Below are 27,170 nucleotides of genomic sequence, written 5' to 3' on the forward strand. Positions count from 1 at the left end.
TAAAATGTATTTTTATTGATTTCTGAGAGGAAGAGAGAGGGAGAGAGATAGAAACATCAATGATAAGAAGAGAAAATCATTGATCAGCTGCCTCCTGCATGCTCCCTACTGGGATCGAGCCCACAACCTGGGCATGTGGCCTGACTGGGAATTGAACTGTCACCTCCTGGTTCATAGGTCAATGCTCAACCACTAAGCACGCCAGCTGGGCTCAACACCAAATTCATGCATGGGTGGGATCCCTCGGCCTGGCTGGCAATTGGGGATGATCGGGGCTGTCTTACCCAATCCCGATTAGGGCCTATCGGGGCCAGCCAGGGGGAGGGATGTGGGAGGTTGGCTGTGGGAGCGCACTGACCATAAGGGAGCAGCTCCTGTGTTGAGCGTCTGCCCCTGGTGGTCAGTGTGTTGTCATAGCAACTGGTCAACTGGTCATAACTGTCACTTAGGCTTTTACATAGAGAGATTTTGTATTATTTATTTTTGTTACATAAATGCTATTATTTGAACAAAACAATAGAAACCGTTAATAGTGATAATTATTAATAATGAAAAGTAGGACTAATTAAATAAGTATGAGAAAATATAGCAATTGTTATTAATGTTTCTTTTGTTACAATACATACAGCATACAGCAACTTATTTGAACTTTACTTAACTCTTTACTGGATATTTAAATTTTATAGGCCATATGTGCATTCTTAAGATATATAAAAGTAAGATTTTTGAAAAGAAGAGTAAGTACAATTGGATTAAACAGATATTACCAATGGTTAGTAAAAAATAACATTTTTCTTTTTGTCCCTTGAAATAATATAATAATATAATATTTTTACTCTTTGTGATTCTTTTCCAATACTATTTCTCTGAACTATTACCATTAGGACTAGACCCATTAGGACATCCTTCTTTTATGTGTGGTAAAATAATATAGTTAAATGTACATTTTACTTTTACTTACAGCTCTGCTCTTATCAAGTCTACATTCTTGCTTTTACTCCAAATGTGATGACATCAAGCTAAGTCTTGTTCCAACCAAAGCATTTAAGCACGGAATACTTAGGATTTTACTTATTAGCAACAGCTGGTATTTAGATATATAAGAATTAGTTTCTAGCTCTACAAAATAACCAGCTAACTTGAATCTAAATGCTTGTTTTGGTATCCAATTTTTTATCAATCATGTTTATAGATTCATTATATATGCTATCCATCTCTAAAATAAACATCATTTCAAAACACTCCGAAGCACCTTAGTAATTTCAACTTGTGCTGTCAAAATTGGATTCCAAATAAGTTACAATTCTAGTAAAGAAATTGAGAAAGTTTTATTTAACTTGCCTGCCCTTTTGTGATGACCTTCCCCCCACTTAAGTTATAAAGCAATCATATTACACACAGAAATGAGTCATTTGTTTGTTGTATGTATGTCACCAACACTTTAGAAGAAATGGCATATAAATTTGTTTTACTGTAATCTTTTTCTCCATTTTCATCTTTTATGTATTACCAAATGAGACAAAGACATTCTTCTTGTTTCACGTTTAAAAAATATTTTACTGCTGACATCTTAGCTAAGTCCAGCAACAACTATAGCCATTGCTTAGGCACATACCCAAGAAGGCTATCTCCCTCCATATCTTTAAAGTAAAAAATCACATTAAGTACATCTATACATTTTGATAAAATTGAAAAGTGACCAAAACGTCCACTGGAAAGCATCAATATCACAGGTAAGCAGATCACACCCCCTTTCCGCACTGTGGTATACAAGGTGTGCAGGATATTTAGCAGATAATAGCTTTTTATTTCATTAAGAAGTTTACACTGAATGGAATTTGCCAAAATTTAAATTTGTACTCTGTCAAATATGCAGATGAAAAAAAGTTTAGAATTGTATTTGGATGTGATATCCACAATATTTTATGTTGCCTGTGGTTTCATTAAAAAGAGCAAAACAAAAATATCTACGAGCTAATGGGAACAATTTCTTGCTGACATAATTTGCCACATAACTTAATATATCAAAGTATGATTGTTGGTAAGATCTGATAGAATTAGCTTTACATTGTAAAGTGTTGACCTTTACTTTCCGTATTACTTTCAGTTCATATTTCATAAAGATGATGACTTTTTCAAATAATGTTCCCTTTCAATGTCTCTGCATATTTTTCCATAGCTACCATGTAAGTTATTGTTAAATTACTGAACAAGGAGAAACCTATCTAATCCTGGTGTGGTATGTGGGAATTTCCTTGAAGCACTGTTAGCCTCCATGTACATAAGCAAGCAAGCTATCCTAGAGGTCACAGAACAGAAAGGGCCTACCAACCAAATTAAGATATGAAATCACAGATTTATCCATTTAAGACACAGCAAGAAGCAAAGGAAAGAGCTGGGTAAGTTAATACTTTAGGGTACAATCAAGTACTATAAGGACCATGCTACTTGAATGTTCAAATGTCCTGCCTCTTCTCCACCTCATCAACTTTTCCTGATAATGATGGTGTGGTTATGAAAATAGGGTCACAATATGAGAAAGGGGGCACACAACTAGTGCTTAGGAACAAAGAAGTGTACTCACTTGCTTTCTGGGAGAGATTCAAAAGCAAGGATGTTAAAGCTTGGGAAATAGCTTGCTGAATAGTCATGGTTTTAATTTCCTTTCCTGGGTACAGTGCATGTGGGGCCAGAATTAGAACATACTGTCACTAATGAGTGATCTATTTGAAGGTGATATAACTAACTGTCAGCCCAGTGGTACATGATCATGATATGATCTTTCCATTCTGTTCTATCTATGAGTAATAATCCTATTTGTTACAACAGTTTTTCTTTATGCTATCTTTAGCAGTCTTAAAGGTTATACACTTACTTGCTATTAATATTTAACACATCTTGTCAAGTTTGCCTATTTCCCAAACTACTTGCTTATTTATTATATATACTTATAATATCCTGTGAGTTTTGCCTAATTCTTATAAGCTACGCATTTACTATCTATGAATTTCATCCATCCTGTTTGTTTTTCTTATCTTTCTATAAGAATTTAATATTTTTTAAATACATATTACAGAAAACACATATTACACATGATATATAGCAACAAAATTTATAGAATTAAATGATATATGAATACTTGAATGATGACTGAATTCTTATTATGGATCTTATTCTATTTTAGATATACAGTTCACAGACACTCAACTAGTATACGTCTATTGCACTAATATTTTTGTCCAATATTTGGACAAAATTTTCAATAATCTAGAGTAATAGAGGAAAGCTGTAATCCAGTTGTTTTCTGGGGTGAAGGATAATTCAAATGAATAAGAAAAGAAGACAATGACCCCAAAACATCCAATCAAACACACTAACATTAACAAAACCCAGCACCATCCCTGGTGGGCTGTCCCTGTCAACTCCTTTCTATTGTATTTGCCTAGACTTTTTGGACAGCTTTAAGCCAATTTCAATGTCCTTATTCATTCACCACATTAGATACAACCAAGGCTATTTTAGGATTGTTGCCTCTAAGGCTCTAAATACTTTTTTTAGATTTTACTCAAAATTTAGACAGGACAGCTTAGGTTACCAGTTATTACCTAACACAATGACTAAAACATAGCAGATGCTCAATGTACAATGCACAATCTGCTTTACGTACAATGGAATCAGTTCTTCCTGTTAATGACTGCCAATGAAAAATCTGAGAAATTCTTCTTCTAAAAGAATATTTTTCAAACTGTGTGGTTATCCTAGTCATAAATTACAATTTGGCAGTTATGTAGTTGGCTCATCAATCAGATGGAAAGGAAAAGTACTCTCAAAATATTAGAAGAACTGAAAAGCTAAACAAGATGTTCAACTGAGGGCTAGATTGAAATACTAGTAAATATTTTTAAGTGGATGAGAGCCACAAACCTGGTTGTACTGTCCATGAATGGGTAAATGTAGTTTTGTTAAAGTAAAGAAAACTCAGAAAAAATGGGGAAGAGGGGGGATGACCTTCAACCTTAGTGGTTTCCAAACTTTCCTTTGAAGGTACTATAATTTTTTTTAACATTCATTATCTCATTAATCCTTACAACTTCCATCTGAGGTAAGCTTTTAACCCCACATTTAAATATGAAAGGCCCCAAAAAGTTGACTAAATTGATCAGCCAGTAAAGTGACAAAGATTGAACTTAAACCCAGTTCTAATGGACTATATGATCCTAAGATCAAGCCCATACTCTCGTTCTGTTGCCTCTCTGATTGCTGAATAAGCAAATGAAATCTATAAATGCATCAGGTTGATATCATTCCCTGCTGAAGCATTTCTAGAATCTATTTTTTATTTTTAATTGTGCTAAAACAGACATAACACAAAATTTACCTTTTTAATCATTTTTAATTATATGAGTACAATGGCATTAAGCACAATCACATTGTTTACAACCATCACTACTATCCATTTCTAGAACTCTTTTCATCTTGTAAAACTGAAACTCTACCCATTAGGCAGTAATTCTGCATTTCCCCTTCCTGCCACCCCCTGGCAACCACCCTTCTACTTTCCAGCTCTATGAATTTGACTACTCTAAGTACTTCATGACTAGCTTATTTCACTTAGCATTAATGCCTTCAAGATTCTTACAGGTCTGTAGTATGTCAGAATTTTTTTCCTTTCTAAGGCTGAATAATATTCCATTGTGTCTATATACTTTATACATACATATATGGGTATATGTACACACAAACACACACACACACACACACAGACACATATTTTGTTTATTCATTCATCCACTGAAGAACACTTTGGGCTATTGTGAATAATGCTGCTTTTAATTCTTTTGAGTATGTAACCTGTCTTAGTCTGCTTAGGCTGCCATACAAAATATCATAAACTGGATCACTTAAAGCAATAGAAAATTTATTTCTAACAGTTCTGGAGGTTGAGAAATCCAAGATCAAGGTGTAGTTGGTTCAGACCCTAGTGAGAACACTCTATCCTCATGTGGTATAGAGGAAGGGAGGAAAAGGGGGAGAGGGAGAGACACAAAGAGAGAGCAAGCTTTGTGGTGTCTCTTCTTATAAGGGGATCCCTCATTCTCATTTAGCCATAATAACCTCTCAAAGGCCTCATCTCCAAATACGATCATATTGGGTGTTAGGGCTTCAATATGTGGACACAAACATTCAGTCCATAACATACTCAGAAGTGAAATCGCTGGATCAGATAGTATTTCTATTTGTAATTGTCTGAGAAATAGCCACACTGTTTCCATAGTGGCTACACAATTTTACATTCCCACAAACAGTATAAAGGTTCCCAATTTCTCTACATCCTTGCCAACACTTGGTATTTTATGTTTATGTGATAGAAACCACCCTAATGGATATGTGGTGGGCAGTAAAACTTTTAAAAGCTAATATACAAAACAGGAAAAAAAAGAGAACTGCTTGCCTTTAAAGCAAAAAAATCTAGAACAAATCTAACATTGCCCTCGCCTCCTTATGACAGTCTCTGAAAGGTTTCACAAAAAGTTTGAAAAAAAAAATCTTAGGAAATAGACTGATAAGCCAGTCTTATAGTGGGGAGTGGAGTTCAAGTTGGGTAGAGAAACACTGCTATTCAGGGTATCTCTGTTTTCCTAGTTCAAATGTAAAACTTCCTAAAATCTAGGACATGAGATAAAAATCCTACTGAGAAAATGGGAATTATTGTGAGTCAACTAGGAATAGAACATCACACTGGAGGTGTACTTAGGAAGATACACAGTTTTGCCTTCAAGTTTCCAGAAACTGAAGAAATCACATATATATCTGAGTACAGATATATTTTTATTCTGGTTCTTATAAATTTGTTTGTTTGTATTCTAGGGATAGAGAGGGTTGCTCCTACAACATTATATTATACTTAATAGTTTATAATTCTCTCTCCCCATCCCTACACCCCCATCGCCAGATACATTTTCACTACAATAAACGCTTCAACGGTGTGGGCCAAGTAGATTATTAGCTTTTGTATCACCAACATCTAACAGACTACCTGGAACACAGTAGAAATTTAATAAATGACAAGAAATAAAGGGAGAAAAGGGAAAAACAAAAAAGAACATTTCTTGTACATATTGGCTGAGCTGATCCGAACTGAATTGCTCTTCCTATGATATCAAAGAAAGACTGCTAGTCTGGCAATTAGGTCAACTACAAAAATATCACTAATAAGATAAAAATACTGGATGAGCCACTCAAAACTTTGAATTCCATATATTTCCTTGCTAAAGATAGGACTAAATAAAGCATTACTAGAGTACATTGTTACAATGCACATGGAGTATTATAAAAATTGTAAAATAATAACTGTTGGACAATGATTATTTTATTAATGAGAACAATATCAGCCAGAAATCCAATAAGGTCATGATATTAATTATGTAAGCAATAAACTTTGGAAAGGTAGAGATTGATGAAAATGCTCAAGAAAGGAGAGAATTTATTAGTGGACAGCTAATACTCTCCCAGATCTAGAAAGAGAAACAACTGAAGAGGTATTAGAATGTGTTTTTGATAGACTAAGGCTTTAAAAAAGGTATCAGTTATGGACAGAATTGAGTCCCCATCCTGCAATTCATATGTTGAAGCCCCAAACCAGTGACTTCTTTGGAGATAGGGCCTTTCAGGAAATAATTAAGTTAAATGAGGTCCCAGGGGTAGGGCCCTTATCCAATAGGACTGGTGTCTACATTAGAGGAAGAAACACAAGAGATGTCTGTCTCCATGTGGGCACAGAAGAAAGGTCATGTAAAAACACAGTAAGAAGGCAGCCATCTACAAGGCAGGAAGGAGACCTCTCCAAAAACTAACCCTGATGGAACTTTGATCTTGGACTTAAACCTCTAGAACTATAAGAATATAAATTTCTCCTTTATGCCATCCAGTCCGTGGTATTTTATTATGGCAGCCTGAGTGAACTAATACATTATCCCTTTTCTGTTAGAAATGTCCTTTCTAAGCACTTATATGAAATGCAGAAGCCATAAAGCTTAATTATATTAAAAAAAACTAAACACTTCAGCCCAGTAAAAGCCACTAGAAGAGTTAAAGTACAAATAATACTTTCAATTTATAGGATAAAAAGCTATCAAATGAGGAATTTCTACAAACCAGTACATGAACATTTAAAAAATAATAATCAAAGAATTTGACAATTAAGAAAGAAAAAATGTAAATAAACAATAAACACATTAAAGATGTGCAAACTTACCAATAACCAAAAAAATACCAATTAAAATAATTTTTGTTGATTAGATGGAAAATGACTTCTAAAATCCTAATTCAGAACTAACAAAACTATTCAATAGCAACAAAATATAGATTGGAACAATTATGCAATGACCAAAAGTCTAGAATCAGTTTGAATCTATTTCTTTATAACTTTTTTAAAAAAGAATTAACCAACCTGGGCCACTTTCATTGAATTCTGGGTAGAACCACCAGCATGATATTCGACTTTGAATTTTTTTACAAGTTCATTAAACCTGTAAGGAAACCACAGTAGAAAAAGTAAGTTAGCATATGTCAGTTGTCACAATGCAAATTTCTGATTAGAAGCGCATTAAATTGCAATTAGTGGAATTTTTAATTATATAATTATGATGCATAAATGAATTAAAATATTGTATAAAAAACTTTGCTACTACCCATACTTAAGAAATTTATTATACAAATGTACAACTATAAGAATTTAAAATATAAAGGCTTTCCATTATTAATCATTAAACTAAAGTTAGAAATAAAAATTCATAATAAGCAATGCATATTTTCCTACATTGTTGCTCTCTAAAATCTTTATAAATGTATATTCTTATAAGTTTTCAAAGTTTTACATATTATGAGGACTAACGGTTTATAATTTAAAGAATCAGGAAACCACATTGGGTTGTATGATTACAGGCAAGTTGCTTGGTGACAATTTCTGTATCTGACAAATAAAGGCACAGAGAGAGATGATTTAAGCTTTGATATCTTATTATTTTGGAATCTGATAAAAGCTAACTTCTCTTCAGGAAAATATATACATAGTTAATATACATGTAACTTTTCATGTACACCCCTCCTATTACACACCCTCAGCCAGGGGACTTTGGACACTGATTGGAATAAGGGTCACATTAGATGGCATTTACTAATGTGGATCACAAGTCAGTACTCCTGACTACATGTCTCGAGGATGTGAGTAGAATATTCAAGGAAGATTTCAGACTTGAAAATATTTTCCAAACTTGTAGTAGATCCTGCTATTCAAGTGAAACATTTTACAGAACTTTAAAATATATGTATATAAAAAAAGATAAATTTAAAGATGGCTAGATTTGGGATAGAGAAAAGGGAGTTATAGCCAGTCGCATATTCAAATTGCCTTGGGATTCCATCTGTAAAACCTGAGATGCCAATGAACACAATTAGCAAACCTGCTCAGAACTTTGACAGCAATATTTATCTACCACTAATACTACTAATGTAATGACAGTAGAAAAGCAAAGTACATAGGACACAGATACATATACTAGTAGGTGGATGGTTTGGGTAATCACAGGAAGTTCTCTAATTACTTTATTAAACTTGGAGTGCGGGAAACGAGTTAAGTCGGCTCGCGTGAATTGCGCGTACTCCGCGGGAGCCGTCTTTAACTCGGTTCATATAGATTTGCGGTGGAGTGCGGGAAACGTGTAAACTCGGGCCGATTGTAACTGCGTATTACCAAATATTTGTTTGTAATCCACCCTTTTGGTGGATGGAACAAAACCAAAAGACAGAGCCATCTTATATTTTGGCGGGAAATTCACCCGCACTCCAAGTGTTAACTAGGTAACAGCTAAGAGTAACATTAGAGATTGGAGGAGAAAGGGGGAGAATGGACAAAGTAAACAGAGAGTGATCAATTGCCTTAGTGCAGAGATGAGGACCTGAAATCTTAATTGCATAGAGAAAATATTTGCACAATACAATGCAACAAAATTACAATATACATATGTATATTGCAAACAAAATTACCCAGTATACATGTGTACTAAAAAGAACCAGGAAGATTACAACCAAGGTGTTAACAGTGGTTAGCTCCAAATTAGAAGCAATTATGAATCTTATATAAATTTATTGAATGTGTAATAAGCATATAAACTATTTTGTAATAAAAACATTTTTAAGTATACTTCATTTTATAATGGAAGAACATGGCAACTTTCCATACAATTATTTAAAAAGAACTATATATATAGAACAAAGTCAAACTAAACGCATAAAGCAGAAAAGTAAGTGATTCTGAATGAAACAGGCAAGGAAAGTTTAACATCTGGAACTGGAATTTGACAGATAAGGAAGAAAAATTATTCAGGAGGGTAAATAAAAAAGACATGACATATTCAGAGAAACAGGTTAAACACAGACTAAAATGTAGGTCAAAATAAAAGTAGTAAAAACTGACAAAGAAAAGGTAGATTGTTCGCTCTGCCAGGCTAATAAATTTAGACATTATTCAGTAGACAACTAGGAATTATTAAAATCTGTTTACTACTAGTGTGAAAGGCAGCTGGTTTGTTTGTTTTTAAATGATGATAGCACTGTTTGGAGGACAGGATGGAATAAAGAAAGGAAGTATGTCAATTCACTATTGTAAACCTGAAATTAATATAACAAATATAAGATTGTATACCTACTATACTTATATAAAAAATTAAAAATAATAATAAAAAAGAGGTAGATCACCTGACTAGAATAGTTCATACCAAAGGTAAGATACTGAGCTAACAGCTGGAGAAAAGTGATCAAGCTAAGGAATCATTTCTGATGTTGAAGACATAGCATGTGATAAATAACTGCAAATGGAAGATATGTCAGAGGAATGGCAATTCTGAGATTTGTACTTTGGATAACTAGTTGGATGGTATTTGAAAAGGAGATACAAGAAAGAAGAAAAATCATATGCAGCAAAGAAAAATCCTAAATGGTTGACTGACAAACCAAAAACATTTCCAGCCCTAGCTGGCTTGGCTCAGTGGATAGAGCATTGGCCTGCGGACTAAAGGGTCCTGGGTTCGATTCCAGTCAAGGACACATGCCCGGATTGCAGGCTCGATCCCTATGCAGGAGGCAGCCAATCCATGATTCTCTGTCATCATTGATGTTTCTATCGCTCACTCTTCCTTCCTCTCAAAAATTAAAAAAATTATTTTAAAAAAACACACACAAAAAAATATTTCCACTTAGGGAATTTTTTGCAATGAGGCAAGATTTGTTCCCTTTAATCTTCTACAATTTGATCATGTGCTTATTTCAATTTATAGTGAAAGCATTTTTATTAAGGGTAACTTTTAAATAAAAATGAGTATCACTGGGGTTTAATTCAGAATTTCTTATGGACTAATCTTATGGAAAAAAGCAAAAAACAATATACTGTATATTTCTAAAGAAGTTTTAGTATTTATTCTGATAGTGTATAGGGGAATTTAAATTCTAAGTAATGCTTTCCACTCTCATATCACATATTACTAAATACCTAATAAACAATTTAGAATTCCTGACAATTAATATGATGGCTATCTATCTATCTGTATCTATATTTATGCTTTGCTTTTGATAAGAAAAGTAAAATACAGGGAAGTGGAGAAGGTTTCAAACACTAATGTGGTAGGCAAAACTGTGACTAAATACTAGTCTTTAATCCTAGTTTAATATTAAATTTCTGGAGACACAGTAACCTCCTTAGAGTGGTACTGTGCACAAGAAAAGGTATCAGGTCAAATGATCAAATATAGAAATTTTTAATTGAATTTATTGGAGTGACATTGGTTAATAAAATTATACAGGTTTCAGGTATACAATTCTACAATACATAATCTGTATACTGTATTGTGTTTACAACCCCAAATCAAGTCTCCCTCCATCACCATTTATCCCCCCTTATAAATGAAACCATTTTTATTAAGGATAACTTTTAAATAAAAATAAGTGTCACTGGAGTTTAATTCAGAATTTCTTGCTATTCAATTTCCTTGAATTGCTTCAAAAAGGAATAAAATGCCTAATTATACATTTAACCAAGGACGTAAAAGACCTGCACTCAAAAAATTATAAGACACTGAAGAAAATATCGAAGAAGACACAATAAAGTAGAAGCATATGCCAAGTTCATGGGTAGAAAAATTGAAATCATTAAAATGTTCATGCTATCCAAAATAACCTATAGATTCAATGCAATCTCTATCAAGATACCAATGGCATATTTCACACAATTATTTAGAGTAAATATTTTAAAAATTTATATGGAACCACAAAAGATCACGAATAGCAACATCAATCTTGAGAAATAAGAACAAAGTTGGAGAAATTATGCTACCTGATATCAAACTATACAAGGCCATAGTAATCAAAACAGCATGGTACGGGCATAAAAACAGACATAGAAGAGGGGATAAATAGTGGTGGAAGGAGACTTTACTGGAGGTGTTAAACACACAATACAATATACAGATGATAATTTTATTAACCAGTCACCCCAAGAAATAGAATAAATTTAAAAATATATATATAATCAATGGAACAGAATAGAGAGCCCAGAAATAAACTCATGCCTTTATGTCAATATTTGACAATGGAGGCAAAAACACACAAGGGGGTAAAGACAGTCTATTCAATAAATGGTGCTGGGAAAATTGGACAGATAACATGCAAAAAAATGAAACTAGACCACCTTCTTACTACACAAAAACTCAAAATAGATTAAAGACTTAAATGTTAGACTCGAATCCATAAAAACCCTAAAGAGAACACAGGCAGTAAAATCTCAGACATTTCTCATAGCAAAAGTTTTACTGGTTGATGAGAGAGAGAGAGAGAGAGAGAGAGAGAGAGAGAGAGAGAGAGAGACAGACAGACATGGATTTGTTGCGCCACTTATTTATGCATTCATTGGTTGCTTCTTGTATGTGCCCTGATTGGAGATCAAACCCAAAACCTTGGCATATCAGAACAATACTCTATCCAACTGAGCTACCTGACCAGGGTTATTTTTTCTGTTATATAGTTTCAGGCAAAATTAAAAAATTAAATAAATAAAAATAAACAAATGGACTACATTAAACTAAAAACTTTTGCACAGGAAAGGAAACCATAAACAAAATCAAAGGACAACCCACTGAATGGGAGCCCACTGAATGGGAGAATAAATTCACCGATATATCTGATAAGGGCTTAATATCCAGAATTTATAAAGAAGTAATATAACTCAACATCAAAAATAAAACCAAACAAAAAACAACTAATCCAATCAAAAGTGTGCAATGGATAGACACTTCTCCAAAGAGGACATACAGATGGCCAATAGACATATGAAAAAAATGCTCAGTGTCACTAATGATCAGAGATATTCAAATTAAAACCACAATGAGATATCACCTCACATCTATCAGAATAGCTATCATCATTAAATCAACAAACAACAAGTATTGACAAGGACGGGGAGAAAAAGGAACTCTTGTGTACTGTTGGTGGGAATGCAGATTGATGCAGCCACTGTGGAAAACAGTATAGAGTTTACCTCAAGAAATTAAAAATAGAACTGTCTTATGACCCCAGTGATTCTCCTTCTGAGAGTTTACTCAAAGAAATACTAACTTGAAAGAATATATGTGCCCCTATGCTCATTGCCGCATTATTTACAATAGCCATGATTTGGAAGCAGCCCAAGTGTCCATCAGTAGATAAGTGGATAAAAAAGCTGTGGTACATTTGCATAATGGGATACTACTAATCGGTAAAAAAAGAAGGAAATCTTACCCTTTGCAACTGCATGGATGGATCTGGAGAGCATTATGCTAAGTGAAATAAGCCAGTCAGAGAAAGACAAGTACCATATGATTTCACTCATATGTGGAATCTAATGAACAAAATGAACTAACAAGCAAAATAGAGACAGACTCATAGACAGCAAGCAGGCTGACAGATGTCCACGGTTGGGGGTGGGGGGAATTCAGTGCAGAGGTAGAAGGGTTGAGCAAAAAAAATTTAAAAATGAGAGAAAAAACTCATGGACACAGCCAAGTGTGGTAATTGCCTGGGGGAGGGACATGGGGAGAGGTAGAAGAAGGAATAGGGGAGATAAATGGTGATGGAAGGAGACTTGACTTGTGGTGAACACACAATACAGTGTACAGATGTTGTGTTATGGAATTATGCACCTGAAGCCTGTATAATTTTGTTAACCCGTGTCACCCGATAAATTCAATAAAAAGAAAAAAAACAATATTTGTTGGAAGATGCTAATATAACCATGTATAGTTACCATACCTTAGAAAAATAATCACAGGACTCTTAATTCCACTGACTGAGATCCACACATAAGGATCTGAATGAAAAGTAAGTCTTCCTCCCATAACCTGAGGACCAAGTATGGTTTAGTTCAATTTGTAAGATTTAAAGGTTTTAAAATCTAGAGCATTTTTAATTCCTATCTTCATTTGGTTTTTGGTTAAATAATTTCTTCCAAAATACCTTTTTAAACCTTACATGAATTACCCATAAATCAGCAAGACAAATGGCAAAGTTATATAAATGTGAGAAATTGAATATAAAATTTTAGAAATACTAACTTATTTTCTGACATTCCTAAAAAACACTGACTTAGCAGCAATGATATTTTTCATATTACATAAAATTAATCCCTGACAAGTCTGACATCCTATGATATAGAGTCTGAATATGTCACAGTGATTCTAGTGATTAAGGATACAAAAGCACAGTTCATAATTTCTGACTTAAACATAATTGCTCAACTATTTTTAAAATAGACTTATTGTTATAGAAATACTTTTTACTACAATTATTAACTTTGAGAAGGTTATACTATCCAGAATATTATCAAGAACTCTCAAAATAAAAAATTGGGCAAAATATTAATAGTAACAAAGAAAAGATACAGATGGCAAATAAGCATAAATTTTTAATATCATTACTCATTAAGGAAATCCAAATTAAAACCATATGGAGATATATCTATTAGAATGACTTAAAAAAATGACAATACTAAGTGCTGAAAAGGATGTAAAGCAATTGAAATGCTCATAAAATAAAAATGAAAAATGGTACAGCCTCTTTAGAAAATAATTTGGCAATCTCTTTAAAAATTAAACATGTAGTTACCAGACAACTCAGGCACATGACGCGTTATAAAAGCCTTATTTATAATCACCAAACACTTCAAACAACCCACATATCCTTCAATTAGTGAATGGATAAACAAATTATAGTACATTCATACAAGAAATACTATTAAGCAATGAAAAGAAACAACGAATACATTCAAGAACATGACTGAATCTCAGAAATATTAGGTTATGTTAAAGAAAGCCAGACATAAAAGGGCTACATAAAATATGATCCCATTCATTTGACATTCTGGGTAAGATAAAGCTATAGGAATAGAAATCAGAGTAGTGATTGCCAGCAGCTTAGGGGAGAGAAGAAACTGACTATAAAGAAATGTGAATTTGAGGGGCAATGGAAATATTCTCTTTTGGTGACGGTTACACAAATTGTATACACTTGTCCAAACTCATAAATTGTACACATAAAAAAATAAATTTCACTCCATACAGATTATACCTCAATATATATTATTTTTTTAATACACACACACACACACACACACACACACACACACACACACACATATCTAGGTAACCAATTAAGGAAATTCCAAAGAACAATCTGTCCCTCTCTGCATTTATGTATATACATATGTACATCTCTACCTACACAGAAAGACATAAACATGGACACACAGAGACATACATAAACCACATTTGAAACTCAAAATAATCCTAAAGATCAAAACAATTATCCCAATTTTCTAAGTAAAGACACAAATTTTGAATTTTAGTGACTCATTTTTAAACTTTGGATTTTGAAATTAGTTTCAAAGTATGAAAAGGCTGCAAGAATAAGAGAACACCTGTACACTTTTTGCCAAGATCACCAATTTTTGCAGGTTTTTCATTTTTCTATAGATACATAAATATTTAGTTATTCCAAATCATTTTGGAATAGGTTGCATATATAACACACTTTTATTTGTAATACTTCCGTGAAAATGTTCTCAGAAGATAAGGTTTATGTCTATGAAATCATTTGATTTGGGGGTTACTATTGATATGTTCAATTAATCCAACACAATCCAAAGCCATTGTCTTACCTCATTTCTTGTCACCTCCTTTTCCATTATGTATCTCTCTTCTAGCGAGATCCCTTGCTCTGTACAGGACAAAGCTCAGGGCTCCTACTGGACAAGCTCCTTACAGGGCAAAAAAACAGGGCTAACTAGAATACTAGTACATTGGGGACAATATACTGAAAAGAGGGCTTGCCTGATCCTGCTCTATGTCCAAAACACAAGTCTGAGGCCTGTGTGTTAGACTTTTTCTTTTCAGGAGTGATTGTGTCTGATCTTGAACTACACTCTCCATATCTCCCTTCTTTTTCACAGTCTCTTAAGCCTCCTATTCACTTCTACTCTCCTAAGGTACAGATATACAGAAGCAATAAGAGTTCTATTGGAATATGATATTTCTTCCTCTACTTATAAGAAATTTGAATTCTTAGTATATTCTGTCTCCTAGCAATTTTAATGGTACAGGTTATATGTGATTATATTTGTGTCCCTTGTTTCAAGAATGTTGAGAAAATTCATATTTGTTATTCTCCAAGCCCAGTTTAAGTGACTTTTGATGAGTTTCCCTTTTGCAAGTGGCAGACTTGGGACATATTAAAAAAGATCCAGCCAATAATTAAGAAAATGTTAAAAACATATACAACAAATATAAGAACATTCAGAATAAAAACCTTATGGCCTGAAACTAAACAAATTACTTTTTAATAAAAGAGAGTTGTTGACTAATCATTTTTAAGTTAATGCATTCAGAAGATGCATTCTAAAAAGCAAAAAGATAAGAAAAGGATAATAAAAAAAAGGAAAAGAGAGAGAAAATTAAAGAACAGAAATAGCTTTTTAAAGTATAATGGTAATTTTTCTAGTTATCTGATATTATGTAAATACTAGTTGAAATGAGAAAGATTTTATTATTACACTCTATAACTAAGCACCAATAATTCTTAAATCAAAAAGTCCTTATAAATAAGAAGTAAGAAAAATTATGAACAGGAAAATGTACGCAAAACCACCCTCTACAGTTCCTAGTTTATTCTTAGGGCAATTGCTTCCCACTTTCACAGTAACTAAAAACCTTTCCTATTCCAGTCTTGGGGAGAAAATTAGAGTTCAGCATATATCAGTAGATAAAGAATATCTCACATTGCGCTAACATCACCACAGCACAGAAACAAACATCAACAATTTTGAACATTTCATAAAGGAAGATACATGAGGGATAAGACATAAATAAAGTTTTTAGAGTAAAACTTAAAAAAAAATTAACTCCCTTAAGAACGCATTCATAACTGCCAAGTCGTGTTTTTGATGAAGTTCTTTCCTGAACTTATCTAAACAAATAATAAATGAAAAAAAATCAGTTAATTCTAAACAGGTTATACTTATTAAGACCAAATGCTAATATAATAACACGGGGGTGGGGTGGGGGATCCATAGGCAAATTGTAAGATTCAAAGCTTTGAAATCTTTTACCACAAATGTTTAGTGAAGTAAAAAAAAAATTCACTTAAATGTCAGTTTGATAAAAGCCAAAAGAACATTTCCCACATGTGTTTACATTTAAGCATATTTTTAAAAGATGGAAAAAGTAACAGTCATTCAAAACTGAGGTTAAGCTATTAGTTCATAAGGGTTGTAATTTAAAGGTATTGCTCCGACCTCTAACTTCATTTTCTTTGATAAGAAAGCAGTTTTAAGCATGTGTTACTTAGATAACTCCTTATTCAATTCTAAAATGACTCAAAGGTTTAAGTGTTTTTGATTCATTTATAACACTAAAAATGAATGAAGTTTTTGCACGAGACAATAAAAAATACTGTTGACAAGCACTTTGTATATAAGTATATATATAAAGCCTAAGCGACCCTTATGTCGGAACAACCAGAATGACCGGTCAACCAGTCACTATGATGCGCACTCACCACCAGGGGGCAGATGCTCAATGCAGGAGCTGCCCCCTGGTGGTCAGTGTGCTCCCACAGCCAACCTCCCATGGCCAGCCAACTTCCCGCAGCCACCCACCCCAATAGGCCTTGATCGCCAGCCAGGCTGAGGAACCCCACTCGTGCACAAATTTGTGCACTGGGCCTCTAGTAGATTATTAAAATGAAATGAATTATACCTAAACTCAGATGCATGATATGTGCATTAGGTTTCTACCCATTATAAAAACACACAACAAAATTTTATTAAACCAACTTACAATTTTCATTAAATAATAAAATTGTTTGACATTTATATTTAAACATAAAGGAAAAACCCATATATAAGGAGAAGAGAAATATTGCAGGACAGGAGTTTTCAAAATGAGCTATGTAGTCTTTTGGTAAATCTAACATGCCATCTGTATGTCCACAGTCAGTTCTAAAACCTAAGTTATACCTCCTTCCTTCATTATTGGTTTGATTTCAGCTGTTATTTCTACCACAGAATCCATGGTTTGTAATGGGGCCTTAGTTTCTCTGATCACAGAAAAATTCTAGAAACATATGCTGATATGCAGAAAATGTATTCAAGCAACAATTATTTTTCCTCTACCAAACTTAAAAAAAAATCACTATCAGAGGCAGTAAAACTTTTAAATATCTTCTCAAAACATAACATATGGAATTTTTGATTTTGAGTAGCATATAGAGGGACACAGCCAAAATTCCTGCTTGCAAGAACTAGAAAAGTCATATTAATTACAATCATTAAAGGTACAAAAGAGCTGTGGAAGCAACAAGGACCAAATGAATACATTCCCAGGGAGGTGAGAACTGTTTAGAGGGAAGGCCAGAACTGGCAACTGTTTGTTTGACCTGTCCAAATTTATAGTCAGTAACATCGGGTTAGAGAGACAAAATTTGACATATCGGGGATTGCAAACATTTGACATATGGTTTGCCCAATAACACATTTGCTCAATTCTGAAAGTGGATGGAAAGCTAAGAAGGTTAACCAAAATCACCTGAAAAGCAGAAAGTTCTCCCAGTCAGGCAGTGCTTATTATAAAACAAAAACCAGGAGAAAAGGAACTAAAAACATAATGGGCAAGCAATGAAAGTCCTAGCAGAAGTGGAGATACATGGACACTTTACCCTTAAGCACTGAGAGAGGACATGTATCTATACTGATTACATCTAGAAGCTGAAAATTCAGATTTTGGTATAAGCAGAATACTAGAATGGGGGTAGAGATCAAGGTTAAAAAAAAAGTAGGGATTTCAGCCATTACAAAGTACTAAAGTGATAAAATTGGAAACTGAGGGCCCTATGCTGACAAAGGGTCAGTCTCCCACTTGAGATGTTTGCCAAATTTTGAAGGTGGACAGGGCAGGAGGATAAAGAACTAACCCTCTAAACTCTTGGAGCAGTACTGGTGCCCTTGTTCTGGTGGACTGTTTCAGAGCTGATGAGACCAAGACCTGGTGATCTCAATTAAAAGTCCTAGAGGGTCAAGTTCTAGAAACAAAGAGTAGGAGTCTATCAAAACTGAAAATCAAATTTGACCTACCTTAATCCTTGATTACTTGCCTCATAAAGAAAAGAGTGAACACTCTAATAGAAGATAAAATCTGAAGGATCTACAGTTCTTAAATAAACAGTGTCTGGCAAGCAAAACAACTGATAGTTATACAAAGAGGCAAAATAATTAGACAAAAAAGGGGGGAAACAAAAGAAATAGTTTCAGAAATGATTCAGACATTGGAAATAAAGGGATCTCAAAATAATCATAATTAATATTTTTAAGGAAACAAAGGAAAGGATGCATCAACTAGATAAAAGAATGAAGAATTTCAACAGAGTTGAAATTATAATAAGAAGAATAAAATAAATATCTAGAACTGAATAACTTAATATGAGTTTAAGAATTCACTGAATAAGTTTAAATTTAGACTATTCTCTCTGTATCTCCCACTACTTAGCCAGACATCGGCTCAGTCATGGAAATCTTGGCAGAACTGGGAAAATAAAGTGCCATTTCTCTGACTAGAGGACCAAAAAGGAGAACTCTGGGAATCACAAAGTACTGGGACTCTTGAAATATCTGAAAAAAAATAATGAAAGAATCAGCAAAGAAATAGAAGATACAGAGAAGACCAAATAAAAATGGAATGAATGAAATTTTAAAACTCACTAGATAGGCTCAGTAGGAAAATGGAGAAGACAGAATTAAGACTCTATACCTGAAGACGGATCAATAAAAAAGTTTTAGTCTGAACATCACAGGCAAAACTGATTTTCAAAAAATGAACCAAAGACTTAGACATCTATGGAATAACTCTAGACGATCTAACATTTATGACATCATAGCACCAGAAGAAGACAGAAAAAAAAGTGCAAAAAAATTTTTTGAAGAAATTATGTCTTCATACCTCCCAAATTTGATTAAACACACTTCTACAGGCTTAAGAAGATCAGAAACCTCAAGTAAAATAAGCCCAAAGAAATCCATGCCCAGACCCAGGAGAAGAACCCAAAGAGTGGAAGTGGGTGGAATATCAACATGTAAGAGGAAAAGGTTCTAGCAGAAAGAAAGGAAAACAAACACCCACCTCCAAAAAAAGGAGAACCAGGAGAAAATGAGACTTCAGGAAGGAAGGAAGGAATATCCAGAATTGCCAAATTCCTTACTAAGGACATATAAGACAAATTTGATATTAATATGATCAAAATATGATTTCATATTATAATCCATCAGAGTAGAAAGCATTTGTTAATGGTTTCAAGACAGACCTGACTAATTTCATGTTCACCAAATTGTTTGGTCTGACATGGGACAAGTAATTTAAATTATTTGAGATTAGGTTTTCTGAGTTTTTATTTCCTAAGGTATCCTTAGTTTTCCTCAAATATCTTTAAAAAGAATTTGACATTGATTGGAATTTTGCCTATGTCCTAGATACCTACTGAACACTAGGTAAAAAACAAAGGCAAAAGAACTAAAAAAAAAATAAGAACATAGAATATAGTTATTAGAAACTTAGCTATAAGATACAAATTTTAGGTTAACACTTAGATATGATGTTGCATGGTAAAAAAACAAAATCAAATTGTTTCTAAACAAATGAGATCAAATGAGGTGCTCCTAAATGCTTCCCCTACAATAGGCTCAAGATGAGGAAAAAGAATGTGAGTGTGCGTGCACTCGTGTGTGTGTGTGTGTGTGTGTGTGTGTGTGTGTTTGGAGTGCACTACTATTTCACTCTTTCATTTAATAACTCCTGATCTTTCACTTAATACAAGACAATACCACTCTGTTGTGAGGATTATGCCAGTGCTTTGAAGACAATAAGCACTCAAATGTTATCAACTATTTTTATAATTGTAGAGGAATAACTTAGTTGCTGATTTTGCAGAGAATATTCGATTCAGCTATCCTCTTATGAAAAACTACATGGTTGACATCTTTAAAACTATGTTCAAACTTCCCAACATTTAGGAAAATACCTGGTGCAAAACACTCTCAATCTCTACTTTAATTAAAGTTATGAATAAAATCTACTGCATAACCCATTAAGCAACTAATCAAATGTTACAGCTATAAAAACATCTTTTAAAAGCAAGGATTTTGAAAATTCGTCAGTATAAAAGTTTTATCTTATGTATGTCTTTGCAGCAGAAGACATTGAAATCAATGTGAAAAGTGTTTAGATACTGCAGAGATGTTTTCTTTCATCTTCTGAATATACCAACAGAGATTACACTAAAGAAAACCACAAGTGTGCTGAAGTTTAAAACATCTGGGAAATATCTTAAGATATTCATTTTTAAGAGCTCCATGTTAAAGAACAGCCTGAAGGGTAGATGATAAATCTGCTCTAAAAGTAGGTGTGTTTTTAATCCCATTGAATATAAACAGACTTTTTTTAAAAAGTAAGAAAAAAGAAACTATAATTCAGGACAAAAGTGCCAAGAGATAAAAATGCTCTATAAAAGGAAACTTCAAAAATAAACACTAGGGCCATAGCCGGTTTGCCTAGTGGTTAGAGCGTCATCCCGAGGGCTGTATGGGTCCCGGGTTCAATTATGGTCAACGGCATGTACCTCAGTTACATGCTTGATCCCCAACCCTGGTAGGGACAGGTCCAGGAGGCAACTAATCGATGTCTCTCGCTTACATCGACGTTTTTCTCTCTCTGTCTCTCCCGCTCCCTCCCACTCTTTCTAAAAATCAATGGGGAAAAAATATGCTTGGATGAGGATTAACAAAAACAAACAAAACAAAAAAATTCTGCAATAAAAGTAGTAATAAGAGGGAAGTTTATATCATTACAGACCTATCTCAAGAAACAAGAGAAATCTCAAGTAAATAACCTAACATTGCATTGTAAAGAACTAGACAAAGCACAAAAGCAGCCCCAAGTCAGCAAAATAAAGGGAATAAAAAAAAATAAAGTAAAAATAAACACTAGGGCCCTAACCGGTTTGGCTCAGCGGATAGAGCGTCGGCCTGCGGACTGAAGGGTCCCAGGTTCAATTCCAGTCAAGGGCATGTACCTTGGTTGCGGGCACAATCCCAGTGGGGAGTGTGCAGGAGGCAGCTGATCGATGTTTCTCTCTCATCGATGTTTCTAACTCTCTATCCCTCTCCCTTCCTCTCTGTAAAAAATCAATAAAATATAAATAAAAAAATAAATAAACACTAGGGCTCAATTATAAAAACATAAAACTTAATTCTAAAATAATGAGACTACAATGGTTTTAGAGATATTAGCAACCAGATAACAACTGTCAATATCCTTTGTATTGCTTAACTGAAGAATATTGGGTGATGGCTTCAGATTACAAATATACTTTTATGAAAGATGTTTCCCCAGCTTCAAATTCTCCAGAGATAATAATAAACTCTCAGAAAGCTATTGTAAGGAATAAATCGCTTAATTTATATTTTTTTAAAAACTGAAAATGTATCTTTTGCAGTTAATATTAGGTAGTTATAAAAGAAGAGAGAAAACAAATTTCAAAAAAACTGCTGATGAAATTAAAATATAATTGAATAATTTTGAGGTTTTTTTGTAATTCAGGTCTGTTGATAAGAGGGTAATTCTTTGGGGGTTAATAACATTTCATTTAATTGGTGTTCAAAGTTACTGTTCCCTATCATCAAAAATTATTACAAATGTTCACCTGTTAACATTGATCTGTAATAAGATTTTACATGTTTCAACTCTGAAAATGTCTTTTCACACAGATAGGGACTGCCAAATACTGATATCAATCCACATGCATATGATTTTAATTGAGCATATTCATCACTTAGAAGACATTTATAGAATTCTACAATAGTAGTCTCTTGATATTTGCCTTCTAGTATGTCACTACATTGTAAATTACAGGTTAGGTGGAAGCTCCTCAACTGCACTGGTTAGAGGATTTTGAAATTAAGTTTCCTTTGCACTTCCATGAGGGTCTGAAAAATACTGCTGGAACTATAGTTTCAGCCTGGAATATATATTTGTTACAAATGTATGTGGGAATGGAGAGATCACTTCTTGTTTTAACTTCTGACAGAATGAGACATATATAAAGTAGTTTGATATTACTTGTAATTCAAACTACATTTAGTTGCTGTCAAATGACTAGCATAGTGTAAGTTTTACATATAACTGCTGTTTTTCCTCCCAATTAGGAAACACTATTAATTATATCATTAAGAAACAATATAAAGACAGGAACAGAAGGTAATTTTCAAAGTCATTCAATGTTCCAAAAAAGTTATTGGAGCTTTTTTTTTTTTTTGTCTAGAAAAATTTGAACCTTAACTATGAGCTCAAAAAAATTGTAGTAATCAAACTGATAAGTGATAGAGCAAGCCAAATAGCTCAAATTTCTGATAAAAACATATGGAACTATCTCTTCATGAGATCAAATGAAGCTCACAGTTTATATTACCAGTTGAATAACAAGTAACAGATACAAATATTTCCTATAATTTTTAATTGTAATAATACAATAATCATAGGCTTAAAATGTACATTTTCACAAACTTAGTAAATATATCCAATTAACTTTTTTTTCACACATATTTTTACCACCATCAGTTATAACACATCTTTTTTTTTTAATATATTTTATTGATTTTTTACAGAGAGGAAGGGAGAGAGATAGACAGTCAGAAACATCGATGAGAGAGAAACATCGATCAGCCGCCTCCTGCACATCTCCCACTGGGGATGTGCCCGCAACACAGGTACATGCCCTTGACCGGAATCGAACCTGGGACCTTCCAGTCCACAGGCCGACGCTCTATCCACTGAGCCAAACCGGTTTCGGCAGTTATAACACATCTTAACTACATCTTAACTTCAGACTACATATGTTAAAATAGTGTTATCTTAACTTCTTTGAAAATAATATTGCCTGCAGTTTTTCTACAAACTTTTCATGGAGACTAATTTTTCAGTTACTTGAAACTTGGCATTACCTCTTTGAATAAATGAAAACTGAGCAGCATCAGTAAACATCTGTGGACTCATCAAGAGCCAAGGAAAATCACTGAAAGTCATTATCTTCTTTAATTGACTACTGCTGTTGCTAGCAATGTTCTCAATTCTTAAAAGCTAATACTCTTAAACAAATTTATTGTCTGAACACATTTCTTCAGTTACTACAATATAATCCTATATAAAAGGCTAATATGCAAATCGACCAAACAGCGGAACAACAGGTCACTATGACGTGCAGTGACCACCAAGGGGCAGACGCTCAACGCAGGAGCTGCCCCCTGGTGGTCAGTGCACTCCCACAGGGGGAGCGCCACTCGACCAGAAGCCCTGAACCAGGCTCATGGCTGGAGAGCTCAGCGGTGGTGGAGGGAGCCTCTCCTGCCTCCGTGGCAGCACTAAGGATGTCCGACTGACGGCAGGCCCTCTCCCCACGGGAAGCGGGCCTAAGCCATCAGTCAGACACCCCCCGAGGGCTCCCAGACTGCGAGAGGGTGCAGGGCAGGCTGAGGGAGCCCCCGAGGGCACGAATCTCGTGCACTAGGGCTCTAGTACAGTATAATTAACTCACCACTGGTAAAAGGCTATCTTTGGGCTAACCAATGGGCCACCCCAAACCTCACTTTGGGTGCAGCCTCATTTTCACTTTTTTTGTGTTTGTGAAAAAAATTCTGTTGTGATGAGATAGTATATTTTAAATTTTCTAATTTTTATGAGAGTTGCTGTTTGTGAATTTGGAATACTACAAGTGCTTAGCTTGGTAATGGCAATTATTGTATTCTTTTAATAGAGCATAATAAGCCAAATGTTTTACCATCGAACGTAATAAAATAACCCACGGTCCACTCTCCCTTAACACTATGAGATTCAAAGTCCCTTTTTCTGTTTTGACATAATAGGTATAGATTAGTAATAACATCTAAAGTGTTATGACACAGCAATACATACAACACTTGAAACATTATTGAATTACAACTGCATCACTGAGATGTGTAGTGTGCCAAGCGACAGTGTGAATGAAGCAACTACTCAACATTGCCACAGTGGAAAAGCAGCCATAGATAATACACCATTAACAGGCACGAGTGTCTTCTAACAAACTTTAATTACAAACAATGAAATTAAAATTTAGTATAACCTACATGTCATGGAATAATATTATTTTTTTAACCAATCATTAAAAAATATAAAAACCATTCTAGCTTATAGACTATACAAAAACAACTGATGGGGAAGATTTGACCCACAGACTGTAGTTTGTCAACCTCTGCTTAAAAGAAGTTACTTATTCATGTGAGTTCACTTCACTCTTCTGAAACATGTAAATAAAATAATGATTGTACCTATCTATCATAGGGGACTATGAAAAAGATTATCAAAGGTAATGTGTCAACAGATTTTGAAACAGTAAAACAAATGCATGTGAACTAATTCTATTTTGCATTCATAAAATATTTATTGTACAACATTCAGTGTGTACTATGCCAGGCAGTATAGAGCACATAATGTGCATATAGCATGGTCCATATCTTCTATTTTCTGAGTTTGCAATATAAGTGAGAAAATACAAAAGAAATGCTGAATAGCCTATGTTAAACACCAGAAGTCAATACAACCCCATAAACATGATGAAACACAGTTCCATAAACATTATACAGTTAGGCACTTCAGAAATTCACTGTGCATATACAAAACACAAACATTTTACCCACAAACTATTTTAATAAAATATATGTTTCAGCAAACAATCCTTTTCAAAGCTTATTCCATAACAACCAAAACCTATAGCCTACCTCTTTTTAGTGGCTTCATTGTTTTCATTGTATAGCTACAACCTAATCTCTAGAATAAACATTTAGGTTTTGCCTATTTTTTTGTTTTGTCTTTACAGGTAATATGAAAACAGACATCCTTACCCATACATATAATTCATAAATCAAAGGCATTTACTATTTTGATTTAAATAACATACAAACTGTTCCTTAAAAGAGACTGTGGCAATTTTTACCTCCCCATATTATGAAAGTACCTATTCTCTATAACCTCTTCAATATAATATATAGAAATTGTCATAATATGTTTATTTTGAATTCCTCTTATGAGAGAGAATAAACATCCTTTCATATGTTTAAGTGCCATTACTATTAACTTTTCTATCCATCATCGGTTCACAGACATTACTCATTATTAATATGTAATCATTGCTCTTCCTGACTTCTAGAAGCTGTTTACATATAAGAAAGGAGGACTTGGACTCTAATGTAACTGGCAATTATTTTTATCAATCTGTAAATTGGATTCTGACTTTATGCAAACTTTCTTGCCATGTATCAAAAATTTATTTTTATATGGTCTAGCATCCATTGCAAGAATGTAAAAAAACAAACAAAAAAACCTGTAAAATAAACCAAAATAAAATAGAAAGAAGAAAATAACAAAGAGAAGAGATGAATACGTAGAAATAGAAAATAAGCATGTTCTACAGTAGAACAACAAAGCCAAACTTGGTTCTTTGAAAAGGCTATAAAACTGATGAACCCTTACAAAAAAAAAAGGAACAAATAACCATTAGCAGAAATGCAAGGGTGCATCTCCATAGATCCATACATCTTAAAAGATAACAAAAAATATTATAAACAAGGGTATGCCCATATATTTTAACATTTAAACAAAATGTACCCATACTTATAAAGACAAATCTTACCAAAGCCGATAAAGGAATAAGTGGAAAACTAAAACATCCTTTTTATTTGTAATCCTCACCTGAGGATATATTTAAGAGGGAGGGAGGGAGGGACGGAGGGAGAAAGAAGAAGAGGGAAAGAGGGAGAGAGAAGAGAGGAGGAGGGAGAGAAGGAGAGAAAAAGGGAGAGGGAGAGGAAGAGAGAAACATTAATTGGTTGCTTTCCCTATTCTTCCTGACCGGGAATCAAACCCACAATCCAGGTATGGGCCCTGACCAGAATAGAACCAACCTTTGGGTGCACAGGACACTAAACCAACTGAGCCACTCTGGCCGGGCCTTTTAACTATTTTTAATGAAATATTTTCACAAAGAAACCTCCAGCTCTAGATAGCATTATTAGTGAATTCTACCAAACATTTAAGAAGGAAATAAAAACCAACCATAGACAAAATTATCCAAAGAGTAAAAACAGATAGGGGCAGCAAAAAGAGTATCCACATTAAAATGAACATCTACTCATGAAAATATACCATTAAGGGAGTGAAAAAGGAATTCTGTGTCAGAGAAGGCATTTACCAATCAAAATGGATCACAGCCTGAATATATACAGAATTCTTATAAATTGATAAAAAAATTAAGTACCCAATTGAAAAATGGAAAAAGAGAATTTAAACATGCAATTAAAAAAAAGTATATTCAGCTCTAGCTGGTTGTTCAGTGGTTAGAGCATCGGCCTGGGGACCAAAGGATCATGGGTTCGATTCCTGTTCAAGCGCATGTACCTCAGTTGCAGGCTCAATCCCCAGCCTGGGTCTCTCTTACATTAATGTTTCCCTCCTCCTCCT

General features: G+C 33.9%; 1 protein-coding gene across 2 annotated transcripts in view; it reads right to left on the minus strand.

The window, feature by feature from the left end:
- The window catches only part of ADK (adenosine kinase), a 448,784-nt gene that overhangs the window by 285,764 nt on the left and 135,850 nt on the right, over positions 1-27,170 (minus strand). For both annotated transcript variants that reach the window (XM_006090233.2, XM_023755075.1), the window contains one exon: positions 7,451-7,529. In XM_006090233.2, the coding sequence (XP_006090295.1) occupies positions 7,451-7,529 (79 nt within the window). The remainder of the gene's footprint in view (positions 1-7,450; positions 7,530-27,170) is intronic.

This window comes from Myotis lucifugus, unplaced genomic scaffold, assembly GCF_000147115.1.
Source record: "Myotis lucifugus unplaced genomic scaffold, Myoluc2.0 scaffold_69, whole genome shotgun sequence".
Lineage (NCBI taxonomy): Eukaryota > Metazoa > Chordata > Mammalia > Chiroptera > Vespertilionidae > Myotis > Myotis lucifugus.